Source organism: Dryobates pubescens, chromosome 15, assembly GCF_014839835.1.
Source record: "Dryobates pubescens isolate bDryPub1 chromosome 15, bDryPub1.pri, whole genome shotgun sequence".
NCBI lineage: Eukaryota > Metazoa > Chordata > Aves > Piciformes > Picidae > Dryobates > Dryobates pubescens.
In genome coordinates this window covers 27,541,193-27,557,748 of record NC_071626.1, presented here as the reverse complement: position 1 = coordinate 27,557,748, position 16,556 = coordinate 27,541,193, and the positions used below count along the sequence as shown (strand labels likewise).

General features: G+C 47.1%; 1 protein-coding gene and 1 long non-coding RNA gene across 2 annotated transcripts in view; both read left to right on the top strand.

The window, feature by feature from the left end:
- The window catches only part of TMTC1 (transmembrane O-mannosyltransferase targeting cadherins 1), a 178,622-nt gene extending 168,431 nt beyond the window's left edge, over positions 1–10,191 (top strand). The window contains exons 12-17 of the mRNA XM_054167616.1: positions 1,033–1,141; positions 5,958–6,060; positions 8,855–8,990; positions 9,684–9,828; positions 9,955–10,092; positions 10,138–10,191. Of these exons, the coding sequence (XP_054023591.1) occupies positions 1,033–1,141; positions 5,958–6,060; positions 8,855–8,990; positions 9,684–9,828; positions 9,955–10,092; positions 10,138–10,191 (685 nt within the window). The remainder of the gene's footprint in view (positions 1–1,032; positions 1,142–5,957; positions 6,061–8,854; positions 8,991–9,683; positions 9,829–9,954; positions 10,093–10,137) is intronic.
- A 230-nt stretch (positions 10,192–10,421) lies between these two features.
- On the top strand, positions 10,422–15,407 carry LOC128897882 (uncharacterized). Its single transcript, XR_008462621.1, has 3 exons — positions 10,422–10,540; positions 11,573–11,650; positions 12,895–15,407. It is a non-coding gene; the product is annotated as an uncharacterized LOC128897882 (long non-coding RNA).
- The last annotated feature ends 1,149 nt before the right edge of the window (positions 15,408–16,556 follow it).

Genomic DNA, 16,556 nt, shown 5'->3' with positions numbered 1-16,556 from the left:
AGGGTTATGGAATTTAATGAATTTATAATTAAGATATGGCAAATACAGACATTAATAAAAATATTAATAACCTTTATTAATATGGAAAATTGCCAAAAAATATGCTATAGGTTTGCTGTATGGATAGAATACATGTTTACAGTGGGAATGAGCAGAATTTAGGCAACTCTAACAATGTTTAACAATTTTAAGCAAAATAGGAGGAATAACAGGGAAAGAGAATCCCCGGGAGCTTGACCACAGCGGTAGAGATGCAACAAGAACTGGTAAGCCAAGGAGGCGATGAATTAATTGCTCACAGCTGATTCCACCCAAGCAGGGCGTGCTGCTGCTTCTGCTGTGTATTAGCCATTGAGGCTTTTGGGGGCACGCTGATGCGCCAGGCAGGGCTGGTTGCTGGCAGGGATGCCACGTGTGCTCGGGGCTGGGCTGGCTCCAGCGGGACAGTGGATATTTCTGGGAGGGTCTTATGCCATTCTTCTTCACAGTATTACACTATTTTATGCCTGGAGACAGTTTTGCTATCTTGTTCTTCATATATCTTTAGCTCCTGATGGTATTGATGAGGCAGAAATTGACATATTTGATGTAAAGAGATGCACTGAGAGATGGACAGTGGGACGGGAGAGGTTTATCCAATCTGGTGGTTGTGACTCAGCAGACAGAGCATGGCCTGTACTGCTTGCCTGACAGCCAAAATAAAATCCTTCTTGCTCTTGAGTATGTGGCATTGAAGGATGCACTGTGTTGGATGTGTTTTGTCTTCCCTGGGACAGTCACTATAGGAGCAGGGCAAACAGCAAGTTCATTACAGCCTGTGTCCTCCCAGCTCCTGAGAACAAGGAACGGAAACAGCAGTGGACCAAGGAGGTGCTGTGGAGAGGAGAGGAATGAGGGAATCATTAAGTTTGTGTGAAAAGGTCAAGCCAGGGACATTCAGGTCTCTTTAAAGTAGTTAATCAGTGGGATGACCTAAATATGTCCTCACAGGAACATTTCTTCCTTTTTCCCCCCTTCTTCTTTGTCCTGCAGATCTCAAGGGAAGAAGGAGGAAGCTATCATCTTACTGCGAGACTCCATTAAGTATGGCCCAGAGTTTGCAGATGCTTACTCAAGCCTGGCCTCACTGCTGGCTGAACAGGTAATGGGCATGGCAGGAGCTCTCCTCCTTTCACACATAGTTTATGCCCTGCTGCTGCAGCCATTCAGCAATGCCCCATGGCGGTGTTCTCACCTCCAGCATCCCAAAGGAGAGCCCTTGCCTTGCACACATGTGATGGCAGACGTGGCTCTATGGTTGTCTGCAGAGAGCTCTCAGGCTGCTTTAGAGATGACTTTTTCAGGGTTGGAGACACCTCATTGCCAGTGAGTAATTACTCCCATGTGATATAGCTCTGAATTAAACCAATGCTGGATCTGTGAGTAAATACCGTCTCTGCAGCTCCCTGCATCTATGGCAAAGTCATAATCCATCACACCTTGAATGTTGTGACAGCAGAACAGGCAGGCACTGCCCCCTCAGGCACACACCTACCTAGATAACCTTGAGACTGCAGAATAAATCACTCCAAGGGCAGCCAATGTCAGAAGCCAGGTGGCCTCTGCAACCTGAATCCTGTCCCTTGCATGCATACATCAGAATATGGCCCTTAATTACAATGGCAGATGATGGCGTACAGGAGGTGGGAAGGCTCCCTGGCTTTATGTTGCTTTTAATAAGCAGCTGTTCTGTATTTTATTTAACCTGTGTTCATGATGTGCCCTCAGGCCTCATTTACTGCACATGGCCCAGGCTGTGCTATGGAGGCAGCATTACTCATTTCCTCTCAGGCTTGTTCCCCATGCTCATTACTCAGACCTCTCCCTACTCACTCTAGTTATTACTACAAGTTCCTTGTGAGATGATATGTTGTCCCAGCAGAGGAAAAGGGAAATTGAGGTACAGAATGCTTGAGTTCAGAACAAGCCATGAAGTGTGGGTGTCCATATCGAGACCACCAAGCCCTGCTTTTCTTCACACTTGCAGCAGTGGCCTCAGCCTGGGGCTACAGGAGTGGATGACAAGGTCTTCATAACTACACAGCTCCAGCACACCTCCATAAACCTGTTGAAAGTTGATTTTTTCTTCTTCCCTAAGTTTCAGCTCTAACTGTTCCATAACAAGGGGTGCTAAAGCTTTCTTAAAAGGTGTGGCAAATGCAAATACAGACAGCACAAAAGAGAATCACCTCTCACTGTCCTCCATGAATCTGGTTAGTGAAATCTCTGTAAGGGAAGTGGATACATTCCGGCAAAGCTGTAAGGAGAGCTCTTCTTGTGCTTTATGCTTTTTAATGATGTAGGCACTCTGCAGAACTCCCCTCTGGTACATATGGCCTACTGAAAGATCTGTTGTTTTGTCTTCCCTCTAAGTGACTTTCACGTATTTTAATGTTATCAGTATCAGCTGCACATACCTAGAGATACAGTTCATGAAGTGGAAGTTCCCATTTGTTGAATGGGAACTGTGTTTTGAGTAAGCCTGTCAGTGAAGGGTCTCCTGCAAGTACAGCAATTGAGTTCTCTGCAGTAACACCTGCTTTTTAATATTACATGGAATTATTAGTTAGAACCACTGATTGTAAGGTCAGCAGAGCTATGGAACCGTTACAAAATCCTGAGGCCTTCCGCCTATAGAAAGTGTTGTAGGTAGGTCCAGCAATCATTCATCTGCTCTTCTGTATAGACTGTTCATCCTCCTGGGGCCTGAGTAAGTGGTAGGGAAAAAAGGTGGTACCAGTTTCCTCAGAAAATAAGGATTGCCTGCAGGCTTTCAACACCTTCTCATGGCTCAGCCAAAGAAGATGACTGCTTAATTGTGCAGCTCCTGCCTCTCCTACCAATCCTAGTGACAGCAGCAGGGGCTGTCCTGGTATGTGGGCTGCAGAACCACACTAATATATGCTTCCCAGAGGGGTACAAGCAGAAGTTTTGACATCTTCCCAAAGTCTGATAACAGGACTCCATGTTTTGGGTTTGGGTTCTCCTCTTTGTTCAAGCAATAGCATTAAAAATGACTAAAAGTTACAAGATGTTTTTTCTGTCTCCTTGTGACCCAGAGTCTGTCTCATACCTGCAGGGGCATCTGTGAATGCTTGGCAATATGCAGTCTGCTGCATGGACAGCATCACTGGGGAGCTTTGGGGAAGAGAGTACAAATGGTTTCCTCTTGCTGGCAGGGGACAGAAAGGGGCTGAGTGGCATGTTAAAATAACTCACATGAGGTGACTGTGCCCATAACAGGTTGCTGCTACTCCTAATTTGCACTAAGAAAGCAGGTGATACAGGTGGACATGGCTCAGTGAAACAGTGCTTAGTCTCTCCTGTGCCTTAGTCTCTCCTGCACAAGGTGTTCCCCCCTGCCTTGAAGGCAATGAATCTGAAATAAGGCTTCTCATAAACCTGTAAAAAAGCCTGTTCCTAAGAGGACTGTCTAATGCACCAGGAACTGGCCCCTAACTCATGTAACTGCCCTTTTCTCTCTTTGACAGCTCACTCAGAAGCCAAGGCTGATATGGGAAAACCCCACAACGTTGTATAAAACAGTCTGGCTTGTTTGTGCCTTTCATAAATGCTTGCCCTTCTTCTCTGCTCTGACTGCTTGGCATTGGAACTTGCTGGCAGCATATTGTTTTCCTTGTTTTCCATGATCACTGCACTGGTGCAAATACCAGGAATAAGCTGTGTTTGTTCACCACTTCCACAGCACTCCTGTAACACTGGTTCCTCAGGAATTACTCTGCTGCACCTTCATCTCAGCTCTTGTGGCTTCATCAACCATCTTGTGCTATTTGATAGCTCTTTCCAGGCCTGAGTTTCTGGCTTCAAGTGATTTTTCTGTGTGTGGCAGTATGAGCCTGCACTACGAAAAAGAAACCTTTAATGCACTTAGCTGCAGAGAAGAGCCTGTGCAGGCATAACCAGACTGGAAAACCAAGCCATAAAAAAGGCAGATTTAAACCCCCAGGAATTTAACTGAGATAATTACTTTTTTCCCCAATATCACCAAAATATCTTGCACATTTTTTAAGCCTATCTTCTGAATTTTGTGAGGCTGCTGAGTGTTCCATGAAGGTCTGGGAGCGGCATTACTAAGTGTGAATGAGTATCAAGTCTTTGTGAAATAGCAGCATTTCTCCCAAGAAGGGGAAAGGCTGTGAGAGAGAAAGCTCTTGCACAAAAAGCTGGTCCCACCCTTCCCAACTTCTGATTGTGCTTAATGCAAATCTTTTGTTAGGGAAATCATCCCAGACTGTGCTGATCCTGAGGCATGCAGGGTCAGGACATTAGGTGCCAACAAAGTGATGAAACCATGATAAAAATGCTGTAAGTGCTGGATATTGGTGAGTGAACAGGTTTATGATTGGTAAATAAAATGAAGGAAACTGACAGAGCTGCACACATTCCTTGACTGAAAGTTAAAAGCAGAGGAAAAGAAGTTAATGCAGAAAAGTTTGAAGATATGCTTGTTTACATCTCAGGGACACAGATGCTCTCTCAAGAAACAGCTCTTCATTTTAGCCATTCTGATGATCACTACACTTTTCCCACAGGATAATGGTATCAAATTCCCATGTATTGATCAAAAATGTCCAAACTTAAGCACATTTGAAAGGCATGTTTCTGTTTAATCACACCCTGCTGGCTGACCTTTATCAAATAAATGTGAAAGCACTTACCCGGGGCAAACCCTGTGCTTTCAGCAAGCTAGGCTCACCCAGTGTGATTGATTCCAGCTCTCTAGTGCTGAAACAGGAGGTGAGAATGGAGTCCATACATCTAAGCAGCTACAGAGCAAAAGCCCCAGAGGCTCTGGGATTTGCAGGACTTGAGGAGAATATGTAGCTGGGAATGGACCCAACCTCTTATTTCAACATGGATTCATCTCCCAAGCAGATTTGCCTTGCCAGCTCCAGGTCTTCCTTGGCAGAGACCTGGGTGACTGTTTTCACTTAGGAGCATCATTAAAAGTTGTGGAGGTTGTCTCTGTAAGGCTGTGCCACTCCATGGAAGGGAAAAAACTGAGAAAAGCTTTTTGATGGTGACACTCCTCTGTGCTGTGCTGGTTTCTGCTGGTCAGGGCTTCCTTCCATAAATATACCCAGCAGCAAAGCTCTGAAGTTAGGGAGTGAGGAAAACTCTGATAATTCTTGCTAGTGAGCATGCTGGCAGTGATTGTGCACTGGCTGACTGGAGGGAAATGGGAACCTTATGAAGTTGTCATTTCATTCAAACAAGACACCTCATGTTTGTGTCAGGGCCAGGCTGCCCAGAGCTCAGGCTAAGCAGAGCCAGCTTTTTCTAGAAATGCTCACACCAGCAAGCCTTGAAATCTATGCCAAATGCAAGGAAGGCTGAGTGGTGTGGTGCCACTTTGTCATTGTGCCCCAGCCTCCTCCAGCTTCCCTCAACCCCTGCAGAAGCTCCCTACCCCCCAGCCATCAGACACACCAAGCTTGTCTTCCTTACATTTTCCCCACTGCTTGGGGAACGAATAATGGAGCTCCAGAAGGGACATGTTAGCTAGTGAGAGGCTCACTGGAACAATAATTTGAAACAGATGAGCTCCCAGCTGACAGCTATTCCTCACAGACCCAACTCCACCCAGCTGCGGCTTGTTGATGTTGAACAGGAGCTGCCTTTTCCAGCTGTTATTTTTGTTTTACAGGTAGCTCCAGTTGCAGATACACATCTATGCATCCCCCTATGCAGAGGAAAGCTGTCTAAATTCCTCTGGGGTGCCAGACAGCAGCTACATGGTGTCCATGTCATGGGGTTAAGTTTTGGCCTCCCTGAGGATGGGGTGGGCTGGCTCCCCAAGCTCCCCATGCAGTCAGGGAATGGTCACAAAACATGGATGTGCATCAAGGGGTACTGATACTCTTTCTGCCATGGCTAAGCAATCTGTGTCTTTTAAGGAACAACTGAAGGAAGCAGAGGAGGTCTACAAGGCTGGCATAGAGAACTGTCCAGAGAGCTCTGATCTGCATAACAACTATGGTGTTTTCTTGGTTGATATTGGTAAGTGAGAAAGCACAGGGGACTTTGCTCTCTGCTTGACTTGCTTGGATTTGTTTTATACAGCACTACACATCTAAAGGGGTGTCAAAAGCTTCCAGAGCAATAGCAGTGCCTCCACCATAGCTTGGCAATAAATATCCCTGCGCTGCTGAGACGGCAGAGCGCACAGAGCTGTGTGATCAATGCGAGCACTGTGCGGTGGTGGCACTCGGCCCAGAGACTCACTTCAGCGTTTCTCCCCATCTTGCACAGGCAGTTTTCCTCTTCAATTTGAGCTGGGCAGCACCCTGACAATACTGCTGGTTCTCCAGCAAAGTATGGCCACATTAAACCAAATTCCAGGCACATAAGTGGATCATTATGGTCTTTGGAGCACTTGCAGCTCTGCGCTGTGACAAAGCAGCTCTGTAGTGTCACCGCTATAAAAACAAACGTGGCTTTTAAACCACAATCATCTGTGGAAACAGAACCTAAGATTCTATGATGAGAACTGATTTTGCAGGAGCTCCTTAATGGCATCTAATGCCTTTCTTTTCTGGGCTCCTGGTTTCCGTATAACTTTGTGGGACCCAGGCATTTCCTGGCATCCACATAACAAATTCAACAAAAAATGCCATTGTAACTGCTGCCTTTTATTGACAGCTTTATAAGCAGGGCCAAGTTTGACAGGTGACAAGTGGAAATCAAATTTATGTCTTGCTCCAGTCGCTCCAGAACAGAACTGAGATTCAGTGATTAAATATAGGCTTAAAGTATATAGATGCTACCCATTCTGCCCCTTTCACATGGTGCCTGGCTCCAGTGGTGCTTAGGAAGTCAGGATGATGATGTCCCATCAGTCTGCAGCTGGATGTCCAGCCTCTGAGCTGATGCTCAGCCATCACTCTTATGTAGTGCCAGTCTGAAACAAATATGAAGCCAAAACTGAGTACTCATAGTCAAAAAGACATTGTGGCTTTAGTGGCAGAGGTTGAGGTTCTGAATTTGTGCCCTGGAAAAATTCAAGCTTATAAATAATAAAAATACCTCAGCACTTTCACCCTGACGTTGCACTCATCTTTGCTTCCCAACCCAGGTAAACTGCCTCATTCCTGCCAGAAACTGGGATTCAGTTCTAGTGCAGCACACTTGGGTATCCTGCCAAGCCAAAACTCACTCTTCCTGGTTTACTCTTACACTTCCCTACACACAAACAACAAGAAAAGAAAAAATCACTGAGGTTTCATACTTCAGGCATGATGTGTAAATAACCCTTCTGGAGGTCAGCCAGGGTGTGAAAGAGCTGGCTGGTGGTGAGCGTGTTCCAGGCTGTGCTGCTCCCCTGCAGGCAGGAGGTGATGCTCTGAAGCGCTGTGCCAATTACTTGCAGGATTTTGTGCAACAAGACTCCAGTGAGAGTCAGCGCTGGGAAGCCGTGGCCTAGGCAGCTCTGCAGTGGTCACAGTGTCTGCTCGGTGTGTCTCCTTTAGCAGTGTGCCTACCCCCTGTGTGTTGAGCAGGGGAGGCACTGGCTGACTGACAAACTGAGCTGCATGCACAGCTACTTGCCAAGACGTTTTGCAGATCTGATTCTCAAAAACATCTGCCTGCTTTGCAGTGGGAGGTGAGGCTTCTGCTGGGTCTTTTGAAAAGTCCTCCCCTGAAAGACATGTTGTTGACCTTGGATGTATCTTAAGTGCTTCTAAATCTCTCTGCAGAGGTCCCTCTGCTCTTCTGTAAAGGAGACCCTAACAAGTGTCAGTGTTACTGTGATGTTGTATAGACAGCCTCTGGAAAACCAAGCTGGATGGACACAGCTCTGTCTCGGTTTTCATCAGGAGAGTGTGTGGTCCGGAGTATGCAAAGCCCTTAACCAAACGCTGAGGTTGCAAAAGCAGCACTCACACTGCCAAGGTGCTGCAGCTGCCTCTGCCCCTTCATGTGTTCAGCAGGAAAGGAAAGCCTGAGGGAAGCACTGCAAGATCCTTCCTGAGGAGAACCATCATGAAAACAAGCAGCAACAGAAGCTCAGGCTTTGGGGGCAGTGCCTGGTGCCTTGCTTTTGCCTGCTGCTGGGTTCTGTGGTGCTCAGTTAGGTCAGGGGCTGCAGGCCTGGCACTGGCAGATGTTTTCACACAGTGGAGCAGCGCCACCCGATGGCTTCTCTGAAGCACAGATATAGTGCCTGGGCACTCCAAAATAGGCACCTGGGCACCTCTGCCCTGGGATTTTTTGACCCGAGGCTGATAGCATCTGCTCCCTGTCCTGTTGAGCAATGCACAGAGACTGAGCAGGGCAGCACAGCAAGGGGGAAGGAGTAGCCTCTGTTTGCAAAGAACTGAAACAATCTGCAAATCTTGTGGGACTGTAGGGAACACAGGGTGGCTTGTTCTCTGTGTCTTCATTGCCCAGCTCTCCAGTGGGCCAGTGTGGAAGGATGGAAGCCCTACCAGGAGATGAAACACATGCCCCAGCCCACTTTCTGGGGTTGACTTTGTCCTCAGCACAAGGCTGTCTCCCCCTGGCAGCATGGTAGGAGAGTGCTTTCAGTCAGCATTCTTCTGGCGATCCTACCCCTGGCTTGTAAAAACTTGCCTCTAAGAAAATCTACTCCTCCAGGTCATCTCCAGATACTGGAGCTTAAATCTTCATTTAGACAGCAAGTTTTTAATCTCTAGAAAGGCTGAGGCAGGATTTCTATATCAAACTGGCTCACACACACACATAGCTGAAAGAAATCCAGAGCACTGCTGTGTGCTGAATTCCTGACAGGGTTTTTCTGAGGCGCCAGTTCAACAGTTGCTCTCCTCCGCAGGGGCTCCCGAGCGAGCCATGTCTCACTACAAGCAGGCCATCCGCCTGAGCCCTGCTCACCACGTGGCCATGGTGAACCTGGGCAGGCTTTACCGCTCCCTGGGGCAGAACAAGGAGGCTGAAGCATGGTATAAGAGGTAAGAATTTAGGATGGAAGACAGAAATTTCCATGTTTGGGTTTTTCTCCCTTTCTTCCCCAACCATTCAAAACCAGATTTGTCTTTGTTTGGCTGAGTTTGGGGCTTGGAGAGGCAGCACAGACTCAGGCAGTGTTGACTTCCCTAGAGCATTCCCAAGACCCCAGGATGGACATATTGCTGCTTTTGGCTGGGGATGATGATCTAGTGATAAAGTCAAGAGGTTATTTTGTGGCGTCAGCAGGTTGTTAGCATGACTCCCACCTTGACTGAAGCTGGTCTGTGAGTGCTGCACACCCCAACAACAAATCTTGGCACCCTCTGGAGCTCTGGCCCTTCCCAGCATGTGCCAGTAGGCAACATCTGACTCCCAGTATGCGGCAGGGTGAGCTGGGTGGGTTTTTTTTTGCTTCCTTTTTGACATCCAGATTTTTGCTCACATCCCCCAAGTTCCTTACAATCAGCCATCCCCAGCCCTGCTGCATACTGGTGTGCACAGACAGCCCAGTCCTTAGGCAGAGGGATTGCTGCTGTGGGCACGCTCAGCCCTCGCTGGCACCTTACATGAGTACTGCCCAGGGTGGAATGAGCAGAGTGCAGAGCTCCACTGCTCTATCCTAGCACAAGACACAGCTCACTCTCCTGCTTTCATGGCCACACTACCTGGAAGCATCTCACATTCCTAAATTGCAGGGCGCTGAAGGTGTCGCGGAAGGCTGAGATCCTGTCCGCGCTGGGGGCTCTGTATTACAACACCGCGCGCTATGAAGAGGCCTTGCAGGTTTACAGGGAGGCAGCAGCCCTGCAGCCTTCCAACAGAGAGATCCGACTGGCTCTGGTGAGTGGGGGCAGCCTGCCCAGGGCAGGGCCACAAAAGAGCAGCAGCAGCCCCTGGGCACAGCACTGTGCATGTAGGAGGGCTGAGCTCTCTAAGGTCATAACCCTTGATCATGTGGCTCCACAGGCACAGGTTTTAGCAGTTATGGGGCAGACAAAGGAGGCTGAGAAGATGACAAACCATATCCTCAGCGAGGACCTGGAGTGCCTGGAGTGCTACCGCCTCCTGGCAGCCATCTACAGCAAGGAGGAGCACTATGGCAAGGTACTGTGCTCATGGGGTACCCTTGTCCTGCGGGCTCGCACCCAGAGCTCAGCCTTGATTTTACACTCCCTCTCTGCAGAGACACATCACATGCCATAAATCCAGGAGATTTATTTTTTTCCACTCCCACACTTCTCTTTGTCTGGATACTGGGACTGAACCTAAGCAGCTCCACAGCCATAGGCATCTAAAAACCTAATTTCCATGTGTGTTAATGATGTGGGACAAACAAGGGAAGAAGGAAGATGACTGTTGTGGTGGGAGGAGAATATGAGAAGTGGAAAGGCACAGAATACAGTTACAGTGTCCTCTTGCTTTTTCACAGGCACTTGAAGCTACAGAGAAAGCTCTTCAGCTGAAACCAAAGGATCCCAAAGTCATATCAGAGCTCTTTTTCACTAAAGGAAACCAGCTAAGGGAACAGAATCTCCTTGACAAGGCTTTTGAGGTATGATTTCTCAAAGCCCTATGCATAGTTTTATAGATTAAAAGATAGAGTTGACTGATTGCATCTAATACTCTCTGGTGCACACACTCCAGCTTTGGACCTTAGTAGTTCACCAGTGGTACAGTTAAAGTTTGGGGGTAGCTAACTTTGCCAGACTTAGTTGCAACTTCTTTCCTCATTTTTGTGTGGAAATAAAGATGCCTGATCTGAGAGGTTAAGTACAGAGTTGTGGTGAGATTGTGGAGGAGCCTAGGCTTTTTCTCATTGACCAGATCAATGGTCCTCCAGCCCCAGTCCCTCTTGCTGGTGATGACCATCTCCAGGTGACTCAGCTGGAAGCTTGGCAACCTGTGAGAGCCCCCTGTTGTCATATCTCATCTCATTACCTAATAGCTGAGAAGCTTAATAGCTTAAAAATTATGTTGTCATTAAATATTATTGGCACAGCTCTGAATATTGTCATATCCTTACAGATGATTTGAATCCTTTCCTGTTGTGACACCATAAAACCAGTGCTGTTTGATAGACTTCAGAAGGTCTTTGTTGCTTCTCCCACACAGAGCAGCAGAAGCGGTGGGGAGGGATGGCACTGCCCTCAGGCCCCTGTGAAACCTCCATGCAAGTGGCTGTGCTGCAGTGTGCTGCACCTCCCAATCAAAGCCTTGTCGAAAGGGTGTATTGCAGCCCACACATGGCTTCTGGTAGGCAGACCCTTACCCAAGGAAATTACCTTGGTGTGCAGGAGTCTCCAGTGGTGCAGGGTAGCAGGGAGAGGGGTGCAGCTTCTTATATGGTGCTGTGGGCAGGAAAACTTGAGCTCTGCTCCACAGTGGAGCAGTTCATTGTGTTGCCTCTGCTGTAAAGAAACTGAAATTCATCTCATGCACTGCATATGAGGGGAACCTGAACTATGAGGGGAACTATTTTAAATGGATTCAGAAGGAAAGGAAACTTTATTTCTCTTTCACCTCCAGCACTGTTTTTGTCTAAAGAGTCAGACTCTTAAACTAAAAATGCTTCCTCTTCCTGCAGAGCTATAAACGGGCTGTGGAGCTCAACCCAGACCAAGCACAAGCTTGGATGAACATGGGAGGCATTGAGCACATCAAGGTAGGACAGTTTGGTTTTCTGTAAGCTGTCAAAGGCAGAGGCAGTAATCTCTGCTAAGAGACTGCGAAGGGCTGCAGGTTTGTGAGTAGTGGGTGTGCTCAACGTATTTTTCCAAAAGGAAGGAAAATCTGTCCACCCCAGTTAGAATCTCTTAGCCAGGTTGCTGGGAAATATGTTTCCTGTAATAGAAATCTCATCTTGAGGGTGGGCTGCAAGGAACAACTTTTAACAAAGGTTATTAACAACAAAACCATTAATAAAGTTTTCTTGCTTCAGTTGTTGTAATGGGTTGGGGCAGACCCCCTCCCCACCACGGGCAGAAATAACAACTCAAACAGATTGCAAAAGTGATGGAAAGTTTATATAGGAAAAACAATAAAAAATAACAATGAAAGTTTGCAGAGGACCACAAGCACCGTGACAAAAGAGAGAGAAATCCCAGAACATACCCAAGAACGTCCCATCCCCACCTGGGGGTACACCCAACCCCCCACCAGGGCTCTTTCCTCCCCTCCCCCCACTGCTAGGCTAGTCTCAGCTGGCCACACCTGAGACTGCCCATCCCCCCGTGGCCTTGGGCCTAGCCAGGCCCGTGGCCGGGAAACATCTCCCCCAGTTACCAGGTGTCGGAGAGGAAGGCAAAGAGGAAGTGCCCAGACCCCGCCGTAAATTTATAGTGGTGCAGGGGATCATGGTAGAAATACCTAATTTCCTGTGTCCATGCACTGGGCTGGGCTTCTGGACACAGGAAACACCCCTGTAGCAGAGGGCACCCAGCCCAAACTCGGACACTTGTTGACCTACCTTAGACAAGTGTCACTGCAAGTTGACTTTCCTCTCTAGCAAATTAATTATTAATAAAGATGCAGAGTGCTGCATTAGACATCTTTATGAACTCTGAGGAAACAGCTTGCCCTGTGGTTGCATATCTTCTTGAATACTTCAGCATATGATTATGATTTGGGCCTTAGGGAGTCACATTGTGTGATACCCTCAAGCACTCCTGTTTCTGAGTGGAATCAACTCTTGTGGTACAGCATAACAGAAACTGTAAGTCTGCTTCTTGCTGCCGTGTGTGTTTGGTCCCATTTGGGCTGATGGCACTTGGTGTTCTGTTTCATAGTGAAGTATTCCCATCACCTAACAACATCAAGCTTTATAAACTCTTTTTTCTTCGTTGTTCTTTGAATGAACTTTCTATGTCAAAGAATGTGAATGAGGTCTATCGCTCATTTTCTTTGCAGGGGAGCTACGTCACTGCCCGTGGCTACTATGAGAAAGCTTTACAGCTGGTTCCAAACAGCAAGCTGCTGAAGGAGAATCTGGCCAAACTGGACCGCTTGGAGAAACGATTTCAGGAGATCCAGGAGAAAGACCAAACATAGCATTCAGTCACCAGTGGAAAGAAGCCCATATCCCTTGGAGACAAGTATAGTGGAAGCCTCTTGCTCCAAGGGATGCTGAAGGAGCTTTGATAGGACTTGACTACAGGAGGCAAATTTTGAATGCATGCTTATGTTTGACTGACATTACAGGAGACACTCAGTGCCTGTTGCACATGCTGGAGAATGATGGAATACTTCCCTTTAATCAAGATTTATGTTTAGGCTGAACCCATTTTGATCACACCAGGATTATGGGTGGGATGTGTACCTTCAATATCTTGGTTGTCACTGGGGAAACCGTGGAGACAAAGCACTCATCCATTGTGGCAGGGCTGAAGTAGTACTTCCTGTTACCCAGCACAAGCTCACCTCATCCACATTAAGTACCACTGATGGGCTTTGTTGAAGTGCTGACAGGTCCATCTGAGCCAGGAAGTGGTCACATAACAGTCACATAAGAAGGTTTCAAGGGGTTGACGTTGAAGAAGTGGTGGCCACTCTTACAGCTCTAAATGTGACTTGGAAATGATTCTAAAGAAAGGGAAAACGGTGTCTGAGTATCACCCTGGAAGGATGATTCTACAAGTAGAACAAATGATCCTTTGCAGGAAAACCTCACCTGAATGTTTTACTTGTAAGATAGTAGTAATTCAGGGTCAGGCTTTAACCTTTGCCCTTCCCCTGCAGGCCAAATTATGACTACTCCGGAAAAAAAATAAATAGAAAAAGGAAGCGTCCTAAGGCAATGGGAAGCTCTAGGATTGCCTGTCCCTCCTCCCAGTCCCCATAAGCAACCAAACAATGGGTCTGGTCAATATAGGAGGTAAAGTAGAGCCACAGAGAGATTAGGGAAGATTCCTAGCCTGGAAAGGTACTAAGGAGGCTTTTGTGTGTGTGTACAGGGGCAAGGCCCATGCACCATGGTGATGACGCTCACAAAACACTTTGTCCGAGTGTTCTCGTGCCCTCCCAAAAAAGATACAGAAAATTAACTATAGCTGATCAGTCATAAATCTCTATTTTTAAATACTAAAGTGGGAAAAAAAAATTCTTTTCAGAGTTGGGGCTTTTATTTTTGAGCTGTATTTATTTAACTTATAATAATCAAATGATTAATATATTTTCTCTGTGTTATACAAATTGGGTGGTATCCTTCACAGCTGGCTGCCTAGCTGGGCATTGTGACTTGTGTTACCTGAAGTTAGGAAAACACAGTACCACCAAGGTGTGCTTGAGAAACTCCTCCAGCGATGCTTCAGGGCACACTGGAACGTACTGGTCCCTGGAAAACCAGCACTGCTACTGCCTCCACCATGGTTTGTACCAGTTCAGAGGGCACCGGTGCCACCATGCTCACTGCCACGATTTAGACGTCAGAGTAGGTCAGCAGTTTGTTCCTCTTTGCAGTGGGAAGCTGCTGTGAGAGTTGTTCTATGTGAGCTTGATTGTGGACAGTCTCTGCCAAAGAGGCACAGGGTTTGCCATTATGAGTAAGGGACAGTTCAGATGAGGAATGTGATGCCTTTGTAGCATGGTAGGAAAAGCCTGCGTGGCAGTGACCCAGCCAGCACCAACTAACCCAGGTGCCAGCTGGGTCAGCAACCACTTTCGCATGTCTCTTATGCTCATGGACTTGCTGACCATGTTTCTGCAGGTCCTCAGTGCAGGTGGTATGCTGGATGCTCTGCATGGAGCAGTTTAACACAGGCTGGGCACTGCCAAGAAGGCTGGGACAAGATCAGGTGATGCCAGCAGAGTCCCACGGGTTGGGGAAAACAAATCTTGAATGACCTCTGAGAGCAGTCAGTTTCCCACCATGCACTTCAAAGTTGTAGATGGTTCATTGCCAGGGTGTTCAGAGGTACCTAGACCATAAAGCTGTCTGCCTCTCTCCAAGGTGAGCCTGCCTTTGGGGCAGCTTCACCAGAGACTCGTGTGGCCAGGCTAGCAGGCTGCCTGCAGCACCACTGCATGGAGGCACATGTTGTGGTTGGCAGAGCAGTGCCATGCAAAGCCCCCTGCAGAGGAGACATCTGCAGAGTGTGGCTGAAGCATGGGTGGGGGGAGAAATGTCTAATTTAAAAATATGTATCAGCTATAAACTTTGCCTCAGAAAGTTATATTAAATAAATACTATATATTCTACAAGCCCCACAGCTTTAAATTGTGGCAAACAAAACATATTTTTTTCAGATACAGAAGTTGTATTTTTTATAGCAATGCTTTGTGAGGGGGAAGACTTAGGTTTGTGGTTTTAGCTTTGGCTTAAATCTTAGTTTGTCATTCCTGAGAGACCTGGTAGAAGTTATTGTCTCATACTCATCCTACAACCTGATCAAAGCTATCCTGACCTCCTAAAACCAGGGCACACCTTGAAGCTTTGGTTTTCCCCCTCCCAGGTCCAGGAGAAGGATTACTGGTTTTGCAACAGTCTTACTTGCAGAGTAACCTAGAAAGATGAGAGCATCCTCCCAGTGAGGGAGGTGGTTTGGCTGGAAAGCATGGAGTATGTTCAGCCACTCGCTTGCATTCTGCAGGTAACATATCCATGGAGTTTAGCCTCACCTGAACCAGATTACAATTGTATGCTGAAGGGCTGAGTCTGCATTTTGGAGCTGGGTTTCTCAGCTCAGCAATGAACCCTGCTTTCCTGAGCCACCCAGCTGTGCATTCCCCAGTATGTTTGGGGAACGGCTCAGACCGTAAGCTGCCAAAACAGTTCAACCGTTGTGAAGTTTGAAGCTGACTCCATGTCACACTGGCAGCCATGCTGAAACACTGTGTTTGTTCAGGGCAGTAGTCTTGAGAAAGGTTTATTGCAGACGAAGAGGAAGAATGGAGCATGATATGAAATGAGTTACCTCCACCAAAATGAAATGCAGTGTAGAAGATAAATTGAGTGGCTTACCTGCTGGAAAACTGGATATTACCTTAATTAAGCATAAGAGATGATTAGTGTCCTCTAGCATTGCACAGCTTCTAAAATAATGAGCTGTAAATACATTGTTGTCTGCCAGCTCCAGCGCTCTGCATGACTGCAAATCAATAACTGACTGGAGCTCCGTTGGGTGTGGGCCGAGCGCATTCTCTCTGCAAGCTGCCTTGGCTAAACCGCAGTGCTCTCCAGGACTAGAGTGGAGCTGGTTAGACAGGACTCCCCTGTACTCACTGTGCATTTTAATCCTGAATGGAAAACACTGTTGTGTTGCTTTCCCCTTCCTCCCTATATTATATTTTCAGATTATTACTTTTGGGTTATTTATTAAAATCCAGCTTTCATTGCTTCCATTCCTTTTCCATCCTTCCGGATAACTCAGTGGGGGGCATTCCCCCCCTCTCATAATCTCCTTGGAGTAGATTTTCCTACAAATGCATAGGTAACTTGGTTTGGCCCAACAGTAAGTGAATGCAGCAGTGCAAATGGCCTTAATTCCAGAGCCCTGGCTGAGGACAGGGGGTGTGAGCATGAATGCACATGAATGGAAGATGTCTAAGTGAAAAAAAAATACACAAAATGAAAG